The 20,349-nt window shown below is 37.8% G+C and overlaps 1 protein-coding gene across 1 annotated transcript in view; it reads right to left on the bottom strand.

Moving 5' to 3' along the window:
- Positions 1–20,349, bottom strand: part of scarb2c (scavenger receptor class B, member 2c) — a 51,824-nt gene that overhangs the window by 12,697 nt on the left and 18,778 nt on the right. Inside the window, exon 9 of the mRNA XM_007231010.4 lies at positions 10,099–10,172. Coding sequence (XP_007231072.3) covers positions 10,099–10,172 — 74 coding nt within the window. The remainder of the gene's footprint in view (positions 1–10,098; positions 10,173–20,349) is intronic.

The following is a 20,349-nucleotide window of genomic DNA, read 5'->3' as shown; positions in this document are numbered from 1 at the left end:
GATCCCTAGTGAAGTCAGGACGACTGAACCTAAGAAACTACTTTCCCAAAAGTTTGGACACACCTTCTCATTTAATGAGTTTTCTTTATTCTCATGACTATTTACATTGTAGATTCTCACTGAAGGCATCAAAACTATGAATGAACACATGTGGAGTTTTATGTACTTAACAAAAAATGACCTGTCCTCCACAGTCACCGGACCTGAACCCAATCCAGATGGTTTGGGGTGAGCTGGACCACAGAGTGAAGGCAAAGAGTGCCAACAAGTGCTAAACACCTCTGGGAACTCCTTCCTTCTAGACTGTTGGAAAACCATTTCAGGTGACCATCTCTTGAAGCTCATTGAGAGAATGCAACTTGAAGTAGCTAAATACGTTCATAGACAGGGTGTCCACAAACATTTGAAGATATAGTGGACGTACACCCTCCAACATTCTTTAACCCACCCCTCCTTTACCCTTCCTACCATCTGTGTAACAACTTAAATGGGCCGTTTGGTGCAGCAGCAGCAGGTTGGTGTCGTGTGATGATAATTTTAGAGGTGGCGTGATATGTTCACCTCGCAGACCACAGCATGATTTATCTGGGAGGGGTCGTGACCCCTGTGCCAGAGCACGAGCCACAGCTGCGTCACGGAGGAACCCGAGCAGGACGTCCGGACATACGCTACATTCCCGAACCCCATCCGACCCTCCACCTGCAGGGCTCCTCATGTCCTACTTTACTAACAGAAAACCCTCCAATACAAAAGTCCATCTGCAGCGAGAGCAGCGGCCGGTTATCAGCTGGACGTCTGCAGGTCAGGGTCTGAAAGCATTGCATAATTCCCGTCTATAATTAACTCACATATGTAACACTGACATTCAGATCCACCCCATCTGATTCCTGATATACTGAATTAGCAGGCTGGATTCAACAGTGAGAAAGAAGTGAAAGCAACACTTTATTTATGCTCTACGTTTAAAACAGTGATCTCCTAGCGGTTGGATTTCCCAAAATTAATGCAAAATGAGATAAATTAAGCTATAAATTAATCTTAATGACCATATAGGATTAGATTTTCTGTAGTAACTAATAAAATGATCAGGATGTATTATCAGATATTTAGAAAACATGTTAACTTTAAGCACTGCTTGCAGCTCTTGCCAGCAGAGTTTCAGCCTCTATTTTTTTATTTTCACATTTTACACTTTTTTGTATGTTTACACAATGTTTAATATAAAAGCAGCATGTAAGGTTAAAGGAAGCTGCGAACTATTTATAAAAATATAATAATTAAAATATAAAAGAAACAATAACTTGCACTTCACTTTAAAGTGTGATGCCTGTTTACAAAAAAAAATGTTATGAAAAAAAGTTATGTATAAGAATTTTTATGCACGATATTTTTTTTGTGGACGATATACTGTCACAGAAATGATTGCGCTAAACAATATTTTTGTAATTTTAAGACTATTAAATGCCACTGACATAATGATAACAGAATGGCATAAAAAAAGGAATTATACACTTTTTAATGACAGCAAAAAAAAAATTAAAAATTTATAATTATTATAATTATATACTTATTTCTTTACCTACTTTAGTTCACACTGTGTACGGAGTCACAGTTATTGAAGCATGATTGGCTAAAACACTGTTCACTGTTATATATGTGAACAGACATATGAATAAACAAATTAAACGATATCACGATTATCAAAAATTATTGAGGGCAGGTTAATTTATTGTACGATAAATCGATATTGCAATTATTGTGACAGGCCTAGTTATGTAAGAACTAAAAATCTAATCTTTAGGTAATTTTAATAATAATACAAAAAAAAGTTGCAAATTAAAAAGACTCTCTTGTTACCTCATTAGGTTTAATAATGCCTATTAAAACGTATTAAACTGGTATTAATTAAGGCTAAATTATTTTATTTATTACATCAGCCGTCATTGCTAGCCTAACTTTATTATTTTAGCTTGATTCAGTTATTCAGGTAAAGAACACCATAGCAGTAATGGAAACGGGCGAGCTTGATCATTTTCTCTTGAACAGGTAATCACTGAGCTTCGGTGAGGTTCACTAAGTGTATTTTTCAGATTATAAGCCGCACTATCAATGAACGTTTGGTCTATTTTCATACATAAAGGCGCACCGGATAGACACATACACACATACAAACACTCCACATTCACACACCCTAGATTCCATCTGGAATTTTCTAAATGTAAAGAAGTACAATATTGATTATACCATTTTGAAATTTTTATTAAAACAGTTATTTGATTAACCTCCCAGCCCTAACTCTGTACCGTTTATTATTCTTTACCCATAAAGCTTAACATCAATAAAGCTGAAAGTGAATCACACACACACACACACACACACACCATTCCTTGGCCTGAAAGAGGGTCATAACGTGTGGAAAAACCATAATCATTGGGGTCACAGCAACCTGAGCTACTCTCTCTCGCTCTCTCTCAAACACACACACACACACACACACATACTATGTCGTGCAGATTCCTCGGTAGATCTGCAGTAAGTGTGTTGACAGCACAGTTTGTGGTTTTAGCAAGTTCTGAGTGAATTCCAGCAATCTGATTTTATACTGATGATGCAATCTCTGATTCCTTATCAGAGGTGAGCTGGAGGACAGAAAACTCTCGAGCAATCAGAAGCAGCTTTATGACCTTTAGGAGATTATGCTGAATTCAGAAAATTTTAAGGAGAAAATCTGTCTAATCTGCCTCTATCTGTAAAACTTACTGCCAATATTCCCTCTTATTTTACTCTGTCTGTTCTGTGGGTAAAGCAAGCTGTTTGCCTGCTATTGTGTTTTATACCTGGCAACCTGGGGTGTGGAAATGGTACTGGGGGAATAAGCTTTGAGCAGCAGGACTTTTGAATTTACATTATTTTTTGTTTTGTGTAGTGCTTCAACAGTTCAGATGGCTCATACAGAACTAGTAAAAAAACAAATCTGCATTTTAGAATAAGAAAATAGAAAGTCATCCATATTATGATGAAAAACATATGGAATTATTTAGTAAAAAAAAAAGTACTGTATTATTTCAACACTGGATTGAAATATATCTTGTGACATTGCAGAAGCTTATTGAAACAGTGCCACAGCGAATGTGTGCCGCAATCAAAGCTACACACATTGCAAAAGGCATAAAATGACCCCATTAGCATCATTAACACACAATATTTCACTCTGTCTTTTAAAAATGTGATGTGCTCCAAGATAAGGTCCTTTAAAACCTTTCTGAGCACTGAAACCAGCCAAAACAAATTCAAATCAAACAACTAAAGCAACTAAAGAAGAAACAATGGTTTCGTAAAGTGGTGTGAGAAGCGAGCTAAAGCGGAGAGCAGAGATCTGCGATTATAAATCTGGGTCAGGTTTAGTCTTGCCTGGTCGTGAGTAAACACTTCTGTTCTCAGCGACACTTTGAACCACAGTCCTCTGGGATTCTGACCACAAAACATCTGTGAAAGAAGTATTTTAGAACTTCTGAAGTGAAATCAAACAGATGGACAATAGCAGATGGTATGTAGGATATATACACAACAAAACACACACACACACACACACACACACTCACACACACTGTACGCTGTGAGCTATACATTACAACACAATGAGCTCCAGGATACCGACCACATTTCCTCCCGTCTAATCACACATCCTCACGTTTCAATTCTAAAAACAGCTGCTCCTGTACAGCAAGGCCATATGCTCGTACCTACATGACTTAAAATAAACCCAAATAAACATGAAGTCAGTGGTCAGTGAGAGTATCTACCTGTAATTAACTCTATATAATAGTAGAATAATAAACCCAAATAAACATAAAGTCAATGGTCAGTGAATGTGTCCACCTGTAATTAACTCTATATAACATTAAATAATACTATAGTCAGTGGTCAGTGCGAGTGTTTTTACCTGTAATTAACTCTATATAATGTTAGAATAATAAACCCAAATAAACATAAAGTCAGAGGTCAGTGAGATTGTCTATCTGTAATTAACTCTATATAACATTAAAATAATAAACTCAAATAAACATATAGTCAGTGGTCAGTGAGAGTGTTTTTACCTGTAATTAACTCTATATAAATGTTAGAATAATAAACCCAAGTGAACAAAGTCAGAGGTCAGTAAGAGTGTCTACCTGTAATTAAATCAAAATAATATTAAATCATAATAAACCCAAATACACATAAATTCAGTGGTGAGTGAGAGTGTCTACCTGTAATGAACTCTATATGACATTAGAACAAACCCAAATAAACATAAAGTCAGTGATCAGTGAGAGTGTCTACCTGTAATGAACTCAATATAACATTAAATAATAATAAACACAAATAAACATAAAGTCAGTGGTCAGTGAGAGTGTATTTACCTGTAGTTAACTATAATATATAATGTTAGAATAATAAATCCAAATAAACATAAATTCAGTGGTCAGTGGGAGTGTTTATCTATAATTAACTCTAAATAACATCTATATAAAGCAGCTTTAACAGCAGTGCTGATGTAAATGTAAATGTAGTGTAGATTTATTGCAGTGTTGAGTAAGAGCTTCTGCACGTGTGGTGCGAGTCAGTGACGGTTCCGCTGTGTGTTTTATTTGGGTGTCTGGTGAGAGCTGTGGCTGTGCAGAAGAGAGGAAGGTCAAAGAGCGTTTTCCACGCTGGAGTCATCCACGCTAAAGCCCTGGGTCACTGTGAGATCATAACAGCTGCTGAGCACAGTGCTGACCAATCAGAACGCAAAAGTCCAGGCCATTTCAAAAAGCCCCATTTAACCCCATTTAAATACCTTACATTGATTGCATGTTTATTTCCTCTATATTTTTTAAGTATTTTAAAGGCTCTGAATTTGTAATACAAGACATTATTATTTTGGCTGTTGATTATTTTCCTGATTATTCAATTAATCAAAAATGATTTTGTCACACTCTATCTGTGCCTCATGTGGAAGTGGTTTCTATTACATTGCATGTTTTACCATGTTTTAGTCCATGCCACTTTGTTGTGCATTAACAATTTAATACGTTTTAAAGCACTAAACAAACAAACAAACAAAAGTCGCCACAAAATAAAATTTACACACTCTAATAATGCAGTTTGATTCAGTAAGCTTCTGCAATGTCACAAGATTTGTTTCAATCCAGAGTTGCATTATTTTTTCACCAAGATCTTGCAGCAGCATTGATGATAATAGAGTCTGACCACTGCACAAAGCCTCTCTTCTCCAGCACATCACAAAGATTCTCAATAAGGTTAAGATCTGGACTCTCCATGTGTGAAAATGATCTCATGCTCCCTGAACTCTGCACTCTTTCACAATTCCAGCCCCATGAATCCTGCCATTGTCATCTTGGAATTCGTGCTGTGCGATGTAACAATAACAATAATTATCGCAAAATAACTTTCCTTCGATAGAATTGGAAGCCACAGTCGATAAAACTTTGATAACTTGTTCTGGGAATGTTTCTGACGGACAGCGGAAACAGCCAATGAGAACAGAATAGCTAAGCCATGCTGAGCCAATCATGTGGCTGGAATAGCGTTACGACTTGGTTTATTTTGTTTTGGAGCATAAGCTGAGCACATCTGAGTGAATTGCATGTTCTCTTTTGTTTCCATTGGAAAGTTGCTTGAAGATTTAGTTAAAAAAAGAGATTTAATTGATTTGGAACTGAGTTTAAGTTCTTTGTTTACTTTGTTATTCTGTAAGGATTTGAGTAATTTAGAATTTTTGATAACTCCCTTATTCTCTCACTTATGAGTTAAAAGAAACCCTTTAAGTGTGACAGAACGTGACTTGATTTATATCTTTATACATGTGGATATCGACTGACTATAGAAAACTATATCATGAAGATTTTTTTTCCATATTGCCCAGTCCTACTTGGAATATGGCCGTGTCTTCAGGGAAGAAAAAAATCCATTGATGGAATAACCTGGTCTATATTCAGTATATTCAGGTAGTCAGCTGACCTCATACTTTCAGCACATACTGTTGCTGAACCTAAACCTGCAGACCAACTGCAGCATCAACCCCACATCATTTGCTCACTTAAATCCAGGCAGTGTAGTAAGCCCCTGCTTTTACTCCCCCCCCCCCCCCTCTGTAACCCAGTCTCTGGGTTGGTGGCATCACCAGCCTCTCGAATAATGTTCAAGTTAAGCTACAGGCTGGTGGCAGTGATCCCCATAAAAATGTTTTGCTTGCATTAAAATATTAAGACTGAAATCTGTAATCTGTAATTGCAGTTTCCACCTGCAATTTTCCTAACATTAAATTACGTGTTTAGTGCTTCACCTTCAGAATCAGTTTGTAAGCTACACTTCAGTACTTCACAACATGTTATGCATTACACTTATAATATTTATATATTTTATCTTAATTATTTAATAGCTAAATAAGTTAGTAAACATTGTAGTTCACTGCATGGCACTCTTGTTGTTTTCCTTTGTCTTAATTCATCTATGATTCTCAGGAGGAAATCTGTATTAACCAGAAACAATAATCGATCAAACAACTTACTACAATACTAACGTACAGACTTCAAAAGCAAAAAAAAAAATCATAACAGGTGAGGATCAACTGACAAAAGATATGATGACATACAGCTCTGGAAAAGAAATAAAATACCACTTAAAAATGATGAGTTTCTTTGATTTTACCAAACTGAACTGCTTGGATTTTTGTACCAGGAGTGGCACAAGTTATTCAAAAGCAGTGTGTAAGACTGGTGGAGGAGAACATGCCAAGATGCATGAAAACCAAATATTGATTTTTTAACTCTTTAAAACAATATGAATATGAACTGGATTTTTTTGCGTTATTTTTTGAGGTCTAAAAGCTCTGCACATTTTCTTTTGTTATTTCAGCCATTTCTCATTTCCTGCAAATAAATGCTCTAAATGACAATATTTTTATTTGGAATTTGGGAGGAATGTCTGTAGTTGTCTGTAGTTTATAGAATAAAAAAACAATGCTCATTTTACTCAAAACTAAACTAAACGAAACTGATTCAGAAACTGAAGTGGTCTCCTAATTTTTTTTCCAGAGCTGTATGTGTGTGGATGACATGTCTAGGTTACTGTGTATAAATAAGCATGTGTGTGGTACATGTGTTCCTGTGAAATGGCTTGCAGGTACTTGGAAGTGTTAGTTTGGTCGTTGGTGGCATGTGGTTTAAACAATTTTGAGAACCACTGAACTAGAACAGTTACGTTAGAAATGTGTTGATATTTTTGGAGTAAACCTGTAATCCTGTAATGCTGTTTTCCCCTCACTAGCTTCCTGTTGTTGCCAGTATCAGACTTAAAACCCTGAAACTGGCCTACAAAATCCCTCTGGGATTAATAAAGTATCTATCTGATCTGATCTGATCTGATCTATTTTCCATACGGTATATGAACAAGGGGAGTGACCTTGTATCTTTACCAAAATAATAATTCTAAAAAATTTAAGTACTGCTTTATTTTAACAGTGAAATACTTCTAAAAAGTAAGTGTCTGAATCAATTTCAAATTCTCAGATTTTGCTTTTTATAGGTAAATGTTTGAGTAAAATTAACTTGCATGATCTTTCAGACCTCAAATAATGCAAAGAAAACAAGTTCATGTTCATAAAGTTTTAAGGGTTCAGAAATCAATATTTGGTGGAATAACCCTGGTTTTAATCACAGGTTTCATGCATCTTGGCACATTCTCCTCCATAAGTCTTACACACTGCTTTTGGATAACATTATGCCACTCCTGCTGCAAAAATCCAAGCAGTTCAGCTTGGTTTGATGGCTTGTGATCATCCATCTTCCTCTTGATTATATTCCAGAGTTCTTTAATTTGGTAAAATCAAAGAAACTCATCAAGTTTAAGTGGTTTCTTTGTTATTTCTAGAGCTGTATGAGCCTTGTAATTGCAGTTGTGTGATTATTTATTTCCTTCAGATCTTTGTATTGTTTCTCTTATGAACCAGATCTTCTGAATGTAAGCGTTTTGATGCAGCACATCCAATAATAAAGACAGCACAGAGCTCATTCATAAAGTAGAAACACAGCAGCTCTACATGCTGATCTATTTTACCATGACCAGCCAGTGCACTCTCTGAGCTCTGAGCTCAGATTTCTGGAGGGCATGTAAGAGTTAAAGAAGAGCAGGAAATCTTATGCAGGTGTGTTTGGGAGCTGTGATGTGGTTGGAGGAAATAAAGGTGACACACACGGACACACACACACTTCCAAATTCTCTAAAGGATCAAAGTTCAGCAGACAGTGAAAGATGGAGCTCGAGTTCATAAAGTCAATCTCTCTCTCTTTTGTTAAAGTGAGGGAGGCTCTAATTTACAAGCGTTAAATACGAACATAAAAACAGATAAAACAGATTTTGAGCAGTGATGGGGTAAGACGTGTCTGCATATAAAACGAGATTAGATTAAGATAACTGTCCATCAGTGAAAATCAGGCCTGTGGTTCCTTCTGTACACATAGACAGACTAATGTGCAATAAAAGGAAAAAAAAACAAACAAAAAAAAAAAAACACAAATATACGAATGAACAAAAAAATATGTGAAATCTTAATACCTAGATTTCTTTTTACTGTGTTTTACAGTATTAACAACAAAGACACTTACTGTAAAACATTGTATATCAATACATTTTTTAAGATTTCTTCTGAATGATCATCAATGGTATTACCAATACAGATGAATGTTATTCTTCATTTTAAAGAACATAATATGCATGTTATACAGATTTCTTTGATGTAGGTTCTGTGCTTTATGCCACGCCTGGTTAAATTGTTAAAAATATTCCACTTGTTTTTAATCATTTAGGCATTTTAATTATATATTTAGCAGTTTTTATAAAAATAACAAGCTTTTTAAAACATGCCAGAAAAGTCCCTGTCCACCCTGTCATCTTGGGACAACCCCACCCCTTTAAGAAAGTAGCCTTTAAGATCAGTGACATTCCAATCTGCATTGTTGATTAATATTACAATCTACATTGGTGATTAATATTAAAGATTACTATTTAGCTAGGCCGCTTGTCCCACCCATTTACCTGCTTGTCACCTGTATATGCCCCATCACTGGTGATTCCACAACACCAGGAGGGTGAAAACTGACACATGCCTCCTCCACACCTTTTCTTGAGCTGCTGCAACATTGCAGTAGCCAGCGTGCTTGGAGGAAAGCGCAGCGACTCGGTTTTGATACATCAGCTCACAGGCGCCTCGTGCTGATCGACATCACCCTTTGGGGTGATGAGGGGAAAAAGCATCATCTACCCACCCAGAGAGAGCAAGGCCAATTGTGCTTCCTCGAGGCTCCAGCAGCTGATGGCAAGCTGCATGACCGGGATTCGAACTATTAGCAATATTTCTATTTTTCTATTTCATTCATACATTATATGTTTATTTATTGTGTGCACTGAGTCATTGTCTTAAAGCATCACTCCACATCTTTTCCACAGCTGCAGGACTGATATCCTTATAATCTTGTGTAATGTTTTGAAACACCTCTACATTCATTCATTAGTTTCCTCAATTATCTTAAGGCATCCAGGTCCTGAGGCAGAAACTCAGACCCAAACAATGGTGCTCCCTCCACCATGCTTTACAGTTGAGATGAGGTGTTGGTGTTGGTGTGCTGTTGTCTCTGAGTTTCTTTACCTCGTGTTTAATACAATAGCTATTTGTCCACTGCCACGCACTGTAATTACACTTTGGGCACGCGTTTCAATGGAGATCCATGTGAACACATCAGAGTGGAAATGGAGGAGCTACTGAACATGATGTCATGTGACTAAGAAAGCCTAAAAACTCACTGGTCCTCCTGTTTTTTCAATTGCAGTACAGATACAAGAGGTTTATCACTGAGTAGAAGTATAAAATATTTTTCACAGATGTCCCCCTGAGAAACGAATCCCAACCGGCTAGGGCTAATGTTAAATATAGGTAATTTTTAAAGGTTTACGCAACTTCTTGCAGCTATACTCCATTCCTCCTTACAGGATGGGGGCTGGACTTGTAAACTGTATACTTGTATGCCTTCAAACTCACACACATACTGTACTTACGTGAAGGCCGATAGCTTCTCAACGAAGACGTTGACCTGAAGACGCTTCGCAGCCTGCACCACCATTCCCGTGAGCTTAAAAAAAAAAAAAAAAAAGACAACAATATACGTTAATATCAGCATCTTATGACCTTAAACAGCATGAAAATAATCAGCATACCCCTCCAACTCTAATGAATGAATCAAAACAATACCTGGAGTCTTTTTTTGGTGACATGTTTAGAAATAATACAGTATTGTACTGGATCTATTTTTATGTTTGTATATATTCCTGGCTCGGCTTGGCTTTGCGGTGTTATTGTTATGCTGTCATTGTTCGCATTACAGATCACTGTAACCGGATCGATGTTTGCGGCATGTTTTGTTTGGCAGCTGCTTTTCTCCGAGAGCCGGAACGTGAAGAACGGCAGAACAAAAACACAAGCGAAATGTTCAAACCTGGCCAACATCAACAATAGTAAATAAAGCACAACAATGGTGTCCGTCCTCACTGTAAACCCAGGTTAAATAACTTCCATTGAGAGACAAATATGATTTATGTTCTCATATCTGTGTTGAGAGCAGTCTGTTTGAACTGGGTGTAAAGAAAGGAAGGATGTGAGATAGTAAACATCCACCACAGATCAAATGTTCTGGGACACTTTGCTTACTGTTGAAGGTTCCAGGGTAATGCTTGAATTTCACTGTTAATTGTAGTTTGTTTCACCAGGAAAAACCTCACTGAGATGAAAATGAATCGGTCTCGCATTGTTTTGACTTCTTTTGCCAAGAGTAACAACATTCCACATAGAAAACACAGAGCCTGAGGGGTTATCTTTTAGTAGCTCCATAGACTGAAATGCAAACTACATGATTTATTGGGTTACTTAGGAGGCAAACAAACAAACCAACCAAGAAACAAACCAACAAAGAAACAGTACAGCCCAACAGATCTCGTTCTATTCTCCCATTCTGTACCGTAACTGGAAATAAAACCAAACCAACATCAAAGAGAAAAACAAAAAACACCCCAGAGACTGCTTTTCTGGGTAGTGCACCTCTAGGTGAGAGATCATTGACCACTTCTATCCTGCCCTTACTGTGGAGAGACTCACTGCTCCAGCCAAGTGTTGCCTCTTAAGTAAGGGCTTCCGAGTGGAATTTCTTCAGCAGGGTAATGCTCACACAAACACAAACACACACCAAATGATCCCCTTTTAGGGGAAATAACTTTTCCTAAAAAAAAGCTATTCTTTCCCATTAAATTTTGTAAATCACCTGCAAGGATTCAAGAATATAAGGAGATTTTACTGCCATTTCACATCACATGTGATACATGAGGTGGAACGAAATTGTATTCCCACGGTCCAGATTACACCCAAAAGCAACTGTCAAAATTAGATAAAGATAAACACAAAATAAAAAAGAATAAAAAATAAAATTATAATAAAATGGATAATTATAAATAAGACAAAATATAAAGGAGTAGGGGAGCAGCAGCAACAAGTCCAGAGTGCACTATAGTAGCACGCTATAGCAGCATGGATGTTTATGAATGGATATCCATTACATTAAAAGTGATAAAGTGAATATTAGTAACATGAAAAGTAATAAAGTGTCTCAGTGCTGTTAAAGTGACAGTGTTTTCTAGGTGGAGTTTAAGAGTCTTACAGCTTCTGGAAAGAAGCTGTTTCTCAGTCTGGTCGATTAAAAATTAGAGCGCACCTGGTTTCTTAAAGGTAATGGTAGATGACACACTGATTGGTTTATTGCATGTTGTGCCCAAAACACACCCATGATTAATTAAGAGAATTACTACATGCCTTTTTCGTGCTTCGAGCTGCACAAGACATACTTTTCCTGTTGTTACGATAGCAAAGACAAACTGACACGCCATAAATTAAGCTGCGCTGTATGCAGGTTGACGGCTCCACCTATTTTTGTTAATGTGTGTAATTTAAGACCATTTTTGTCCATTTTAATTTGCTCATTAAATCCGCTATTTTCATATTTAAAAAAAAAAAAAACTATAGTGACAGGGACAATTCCTTACGTACTAGCCAGCTTTTTATTTTAACAACTGATTTACTACAGGTTGATAAGTCACAAGACTTAAGACTGCTCTTTATATATAAACACACGTATGCATAAGGAAATTGTTCTGATTCACCAGACGAATTTCAGATCATGACCTCACCCACAGGAACGATGCCAAGCAAACAAAAACAAATGCTGAACAACAAAACCCCTTTATTGTACATATTCAGGACAGCGTCTTCTGATTGGCTCCTGTCACTCAATGAGTAACGAGGCATTTACTGTACTTGTCCCACTTTCCCTGATCTCACCCTATTCATGCCCTATTCAATAAACCACTACCACGGTGACAGAAGCGCGAGTGTGACATCACACTCCGGCCACGTAGCACAGCAGTAAAACCCTGTGGAGTTCTGCAGACTGGAGCAACGTGAACCAATCAGACGTTATCTGCCATGATCAAATCCGTGCTATAATGCTGTGTGATTTACTTCTGGCTGGGAGTCTCTGTGGGTAAAAGAGGAGATCTTTTATTATGATCTGAATCTGTTTGTATCTGTGAATCTTTCATTTCCACCGCTTTTGTTCTTAAACCAACAGCGATAAAAAACGTTATAACTACCATGCACAAATGTGCTGATTATGGAAGCATTTATGAGGTGTTTTTTGTATATATGTAAAAAAATATGTTTGCTTGCTTGTACCCTTATAAAAAGATCTGCTTTTATTAGGGATGTCAACATTAAAGCACTAACGAATGCAATTAATTTGAAATCAGTAACCGTTTTTTCTTTTTCAAGCAAATTAATTACACAACCAATTTGACCTTAACTTCCAATGCACAGATTTTTTTCTGGAGCAGTTCCCTTGTGGTGGAGAGAACGTGATCTGGTCTCGATCCGACCGTGCTACCATTTTTTTTTATTTTATAATTAAGCTAAACCGCTGATAAGGTGCAGTTTAATCAGATATTTTAGGCAGAAAAAATACTGCTAAGAACAAACTCTGTCTCTGCTGCTCCATGCTGTTTACACACTGAGCAGTCAATCATAAACAATTGTTGTGATTAGTCTGATTCTATTTTTTCATCGATTGACACCACTAGTTTTTATAAGAGATTGGAAAATCTGAATTCTGAATGGTATATGAAAAAAACATAAGAAACCTGCAGCCCTTCCCGAGAGGGGGTGCTTTTCTTGGCGGGGTGCTGAATTTGGCAAAGCACCCCCTCTCAGGAGGGGACGCAGGTGACATGATTCTTTTTCATTATTTCTTGTATTGTATGGTACCATTTTTAATGACAAAATATTGAGATACTTTCCTAGTATCGCTATACCGAGCTACCCAAGTGGTGTAGACAGAGCCAGAGAGCGGGTTGTTTGGATGTTAGCATAGCCAGTTAGCTAACTCTCCCGCTGTACTTCTTTTCTCCGCCCTCCTCCGGCTCTTGAAGGTAGGAGGTGCGTCACAAACCCTGGAGATATCAGCCAATAGCGTTCGCTGAGGGAGGCGTTCCTGACCCCGCCCCCAAACTGTCAAAATTACCCCTTTCAAAACTCGAGCGCAAAAAACTCAGAGAGGGAAAAAACACCCGAGAGGAGAAAAATGAAGCTCGAGAGGCGTTATTCTGTTTAGCGCGAACACCATTCCCTTTTTTTGCTCACGAGAAGTTAATTTACACACGCAAAATGCTAAAACACGCTGGTTTTTACACATGTTATTTTTGCGCTTTCGACTTTTGACATTGATGTGATGCCATAGACTAGTGTTCTTCAAATCGTACCACGTTAGCTTAGCACTAATCTCTGCCATCGCACAGGAAACATACACCTTATTAGTTCATCATCATTTATGGCACCACCAAAAAATCAGTATTGGAATCAATCGCAGTGTTTATTTATGAGTCAGGCCCTAACCGACAAGTCATGCTTAAACTGAAGTGTGAGAGAGTCTGTGTGTAAGTGTGAAAGAGCGCGAGAAAGAGCAGTGGACTGTTGAGTCATTTTTTCCTGCCATGCCACGTTCAGAACGCATCATGCATGAAACATGTGCCAAGGGAATGATAGGTGATAAAAAGAAACCTGGCTGATTCACAAACACACCCACCTTCTCCACCACTCGCGCACCACCACGGCGGAGTGACTGAAGAGACTGCTGGCTCACTCTTATCAGCAGTGCTTCATATGAACCAATGCAAACAGCCTCATAAACACACACACACACTACATGATTACATGTCTGATTATATACTAGAGTTTCGATGCACTGTATTCTCAATATACTGTGCAGCAGTGAGGTGGTTTGAACTATAATGAACGATAATGAAAAAAAAAGAAAAAGAAAAAAAAATGCTTCTCTGGTGAGCTTTTGTTTACATCCCTCCCCTGTCTCTCTGTTGCGCATGGCGTGACTTTAATTTCCGTCCGTTCTCGCTTTCCCGCTCTTTTTTGGGCTCCCTATCTCCTTATAAGGGTATTTTTTTTTCCAGCCGTGTCCCAATTTACTAGCTGGGCCAGTGATAGTGTACAGGACCGCAACCCTAATGACACGGGCTCGATCTTGCGTGAGGAGCAGTGTGTTTATTTATTTATTATTGACTTTTTTCTTGGGTTTACCTGCTTTGAGATCAACTGTTCTGCAATTGGGTTCAACAACCCTCTGGGCTGGAGAGCTACTAGTCTGTAGCACCCCATCCCATTACACCTCATTTTAGAAAAACAGATTTTTTTTTTCTCTTGATTGTATTTCAGAGGTTGTCAATTTGGTAAAATCAAAGAAATGTGTCATTTTTAAAATGGTCTCTTTTTTTTCCAGAGCTGTATAGTGGTGCAGTGTGAACAGTACAACAATTTGATGACCATGAAAGTTGTGTGGTATGTACATGGCATGAAGCGATGTTGAAATGATTAAAAAAGGAAATAAAAAGCATGCTAAAAATATTTCACATTCTGAGAGAGTTACATGCTGTTCACTGTGAGTGAGAAGTCAGATCTCAACAACACAGGATGTGGCTAAGGTGTCAGTGACAGGCAAGAACACATAAGTAACAGTTTATGTGACACGAACAGAGGTTGCAGCTCTCTGATGGTTTATCTGCATGTGTTATCTGCATATGTTAGCGCTAAACGGTGCTACATAAAAAAAAAAAAAATAAACGATAAAAAATTACACACTAAACAACGCTAGGTATGGGTTCGTTCTGCTCCAACACTGTGGAGAAAAATTAAACTCGTTAAGATAAGAGAGCACATATTCAACCACTAATTATGCCCAAGAAAACACCTGGGATATCAGAGCAACCACATGAAACACTACAGCTGCATAGATACATACCAATCAAAAGTTTTAGAACACCCCTACTTTTTAGGTGTCCAGTAACAGTGCTGTATGGCCCAGACCAGCTGCTTTTTTATTTTCTCTTCTTATAAATGATTTTATTAGTTCATTATTAATGCACTTTACCGGTCAAAACTTTAACTTTTCTGTTCACTGTTGAAATTAAGACTTAGTCTAATGTTAAGCTGAGCAGTTTTCTTCAGTTTCCAAGAGTCTTCTGAAGGTGTAGGAAACAGTACTGACCACTTTCTGGTTTTATCTGTAACGTCACCAAAGGAAAGACTTGTTAAAATCTATGTTAAATAATTAAAATAGTCGAAATCCATTTTTAAAGCTCAGTTTATTTCCATTGCTACCTACCAACTGTTAAAACATTGATTGTTTGCTAAAAAATCACCCCTTCTGTTTTAAACAATACATAGTAAGAAATATATATTTTAGGGCCATATCACCAATTTCTAATTTAATACATGTGTTAAAACCTTTAATACAACTGTGATCAAGACATTGATGAAAATCTAGAATTAATGCAATAAAAAATTGTAATGCAAATGATTGAAATTGATTCATGCTGCCATCATTCCATTATGACAAGTTGTCCAGATCCTGCAAAAGCAAAGCATCCCCTGACCATCACACTACCACCACCATGTTTAATAGCTACACTACCTGTCAATAAAAAGTTGCCAAAAAAAAAAAGGTCACACACTGTAATATTTTGTTGGAGCGTCTATATCCTTCATGCAATGTCACAAGGTTTTTTCAATTCAGTGTTGCATTATTTTTTTTTCACCAATATCTTGCGGTGTTGATGACGGAAGAGTCTGACCACTGCTTAAAGTCTTCTCCAGCACATCCCAAAGATTCTTAATGAGGTTAAGATCTGGACTCTGTGGTGAACTCTTAATCCATGATGATGATCTCATGCTCCCTGAATCACTCTTTCACAATTCCAGCCCCATGAATCCTGACATTGTCATCTTGGAATATGGCCGTGCCATCAGGGAAGAAAAAATCCATTGATGGAATAACCTGGTCTATATTCAGTATATTCAGGTAGTCAGCTGACCTCTTTCTTTCAGCACATACTGCTGCTGAACCTAGACCTGCAGACCAACTGCAGCATCAACCCCACATCATTTACTTACTTAAATCCAGTTTGCAACTTTTTTTTTGGCCAGGCAGGGTATTATAACAGTCTTCTGCGTGGAATGCTGTATCGGCTTTACGCTAGGTATTACAGCACCCATGTCTTCTAAAATGTTTACATTTTAATAATTAATAAGTCAGTTAAATAGGGATGACCTTAAGGGTCATCTAGATATTATCTTGACAAATGTAAGACAAATTTCTGAGTTCTTTTTAAGGGTCAATAACTATACCATGGATGCTAGTTTGTGCCAAGTGCCTTTCTTATAATGGAATCATAACAACCTAGAACCGTTGCCTTTACTTAAAGCTCCACTAGTTTGGATTGAGATTTTGTGCTTTTTGTTTCAGGCGGATTACTTTCTCTTTTTTCGTTTTCTGGCTTTCACAGATATATTCGGTCTCTTTTCAGCTTCTGCCACAGTGTCTGTATGTTAGTTTGTAAAGAATAAACCAGTAGTCTGAACTGTTAGAACTAAAGGTCGGAAAGCAGGTCACAGTTCTCGCGAGCGTTGGTCTCGGCCGCCTCAGAAAACTTACAGTGTCTGGTTTGAGCTCAGAGGAGCTCCGGCACAGACACGAGAGCACCGCCAAAAATCAAGAAAATAATACCTAGTGCTACTTTAAGAATCTTTAAATCACCCATAAAACAGTGTGCAACTGGAACTAGGACAAGAAAAAAATATCACACCAAAGCATCCACAGCTGAAGCATATCATCCTATTAATGATATCATATCAGTGTCCACTGCTTCAAAGCTTTGTGGTGTTAAAAAGTTTGTAGAGAAGCCAAGTGACAGCAGGGAAGTCTAAACTAACCTCTGTATTGCGACACCTTCTCAAGCCTCAGAAAAAAATCCACATGGGCACTTTAGCCTTGCAGGAACAAGGAAGCTTATTCTGCAGACGAGGAACTGAACCTCTGAGTCATCATGAATTTCTTCAGCGAGGGCGAGGGCCCGTTTATCAGCGTGTCTCAGAGTGTTAAACCAGCAGTAGCCATGTCCTGCCACCGTCTTTACTGTAAATAGCAAGTGACACTAATTGATTTATCAGGAAAGGGAAGACACAGAGGACAGCTGATAAGAATGTCTATCAACAGCTGTAATAAAGTGGGTAATGAACATAACGGCACAATCTGTCACACAATAAAATGGTGGAAAGCCCGTCTGCCTGGAATTTTACATCTACAATTACAACAACAAGAGAATTTATTACTATTGTTATTTTTATTTCACTGAAATGGGAGAACCAGAGGCTTGGCAACCAATAAAGCAATTCAGTGCAATGCACAAGTATCCACCAGGGATACCACAGCAACCACCTACCAGCATTTTTGCAAACACTTAACCTCTTGAGACTCCTTGGCCTCATATGAAGACACTGGTGTACCATCTGGTGGTCACACGACAACTTTACACTCAACTGATTGAAAACAAGATGGTTAGAATCCCAATCAAAGGTTTTTACAGCCAGTCCAGACAGAAACTTGGGACAGATAAAAATTCTCATGGAATTTTATGTTTGAAACTAGTTCATTTATTTTCTGTAGAAAGCCTTCTGATCCCAAATGGCAAAAAAAAAAAAAAAACATTTTGGAATGTTAAAAAAAAAAGACTTTTCTTTTATAAGGACATTGTTTTTTGAAAGAAAAAAAAAACGACTTCCTGGGGCTCTGGGTGGTCCAGCAGTGTAAAGTGCAGCCACTATGATCAGAAGATCGTTGGCTCGAATCCCGGTGATGCAGCTTGAAATCAGCTGCCGGAGCCCTGAAAAAGCACAATTGGCCTTGCTCTCTCTGAGTGGGCAGATGGCAATCTTTCCCTCATCACTCCATAAGGGTGATGTTGATCAGAACAGGGCATCTGTGAGCTGATGTATCGGAACCGAGTCGCTGCACTTTCCTCAGAGCACACTGTGATGCTACTTGGTAATGCTGCATCAGCAGCAGTTCAAAAAGAAGTGGTTGTTGACTTCACATGTATCGGAGGAAGCATGTGCTAGTCTTCACCTTCCTTGTGTTGTGGCATCACCAATGATGGGCGATATACAGCTGACTAGCAGCTGAATGGGTGGGACAATTGGCCTAGATAAATTGGGAGAAAAATGGGAGGAAATAAAAAAAAAACCTGTACAAAGACAGTTTAGTTTTCATACCCATTACATCCAATTAATCCCAAATATTTTACAGAAATTGAAAAAGTTTGGTTCTCAAGAGGTTAAGGCATCGACATTCTTCATGCCAAACGAAATTTGGAATACTGAAGCTAAATATGCGATACTGCAAACAAAGCCCCTGTGACACATCTGCATCCGCTTTCTCTGCAATTACTGTACGTCACATTGTTCAACAATATAATAAACACCAAATAAACAGTGTACCTGCAGGAAGTATGCATAGACCTTTAGAGACCACTTACCAGCAGCTGGTTAAACAGCTGAGAGTTGATTTTCACTCTCAAAGTGTAATTTTAACTAATTCAGATTTAAATGGTGTTCAGTGTTGGAGTTATTTGACAGAGCTGAATATTTCAGTGTTAATCCCACTAAACCCAATAAATACTGACCAACTCCACAGAGATGTAATTAAACTCTGCCCAGTTAAACTCGTTATTTGCATAATGAGTGTGTCCCCCAGATCCTAACTTACCATCAGTGTGAAATCTTGCCCACCAGGGCTACCTTCCATTGGGTATTGTGTTATATTTTGTTTAATGGTTGTTTTTCTAGCCAATATATTGTAGGCTATAAGAGCAAGTTACCATCCTTTGTACAGCAAATTGTGATAAAGTGTTGGTAATGCACTAAGATATACAATGGAAAATTACAATTAAATAATAAAAAGCTTCTTCTTATTTATAATTTTTGTATAAATTATAAATGGAAAAGTGTTTAATGTTTAACTATTTTGAAAGTGTTGATTTAACTCCAAAGATAATAAGTTAATTTAACACTTGCCTTTTTGCTGTGAACAAACCCCAGAGAAATGTTTAAAAATCTTTCACTCAAGGCTGAAGCTTGAATATCAAAACAACGAAAAGTTCTGAAAAGACTCTAAAAGGGATCTGGTAAAACATTACCAGACATCATGTGCACCTAGAAGGAATCAATGTACAGTACTGAAACTTTGAAGAAGACCTATAAACCTGTGTGTTATTGTTGTCATGCATCAAACCTCCTGAAGGCCTGGTGTCATGATGTGGGCTGCAATTTTGTATGATTCCACATCTCCTTTGGTCTTCATTACAGGCAACTTTAAAGGCTGGTGTTGCATTATTAAGGTCCTGTATATATATAGATATGAGATTCAATTGGATGCATTTTCAACACTCAACCCCCAAACTCAAGCTGCACGAGATGGATTATTGCAGGATACCATTAGGAACCTCTACAACTCCATGCTGAGACATTTGGCATGTTGGGTTACAATACAACATAACCAAAAGTTGCCTATATTAGTTTAAATCTTTTATAATTTATTGTTCTCGGTAGCCTTTAGCTTCCTTCTGCAGCTATTTTGGAACCATCTCTTTGACCATGAGTGTATTATTGTCATCCGTTTTAGGACTATTTTATGTCACAGATACTGTATCTTAAAGCTGACGTGTTTTGGATTTGGGGTATTGAGGGCCCTCTCTGGTGAGAATGGGTATTTGCAACGAGCATGCAGAAGAGTAATTTTAAACTGGGCGAGTGTTTAGAGCGGATGAATCCAATTCCAGGTTATGTTTAGTCAGAGAGAGAGAGTGAGT

Source organism: Astyanax mexicanus, chromosome 17, assembly GCF_023375975.1.
Source record: "Astyanax mexicanus isolate ESR-SI-001 chromosome 17, AstMex3_surface, whole genome shotgun sequence".
In the NCBI taxonomy this organism is placed as follows: Eukaryota; Metazoa; Chordata; class Actinopteri; order Characiformes; family Acestrorhamphidae; genus Astyanax; species Astyanax mexicanus.
Note: the sequence above shows the minus strand (reverse complement) of the source record. Positions and strands in the feature narration are given on the sequence as shown.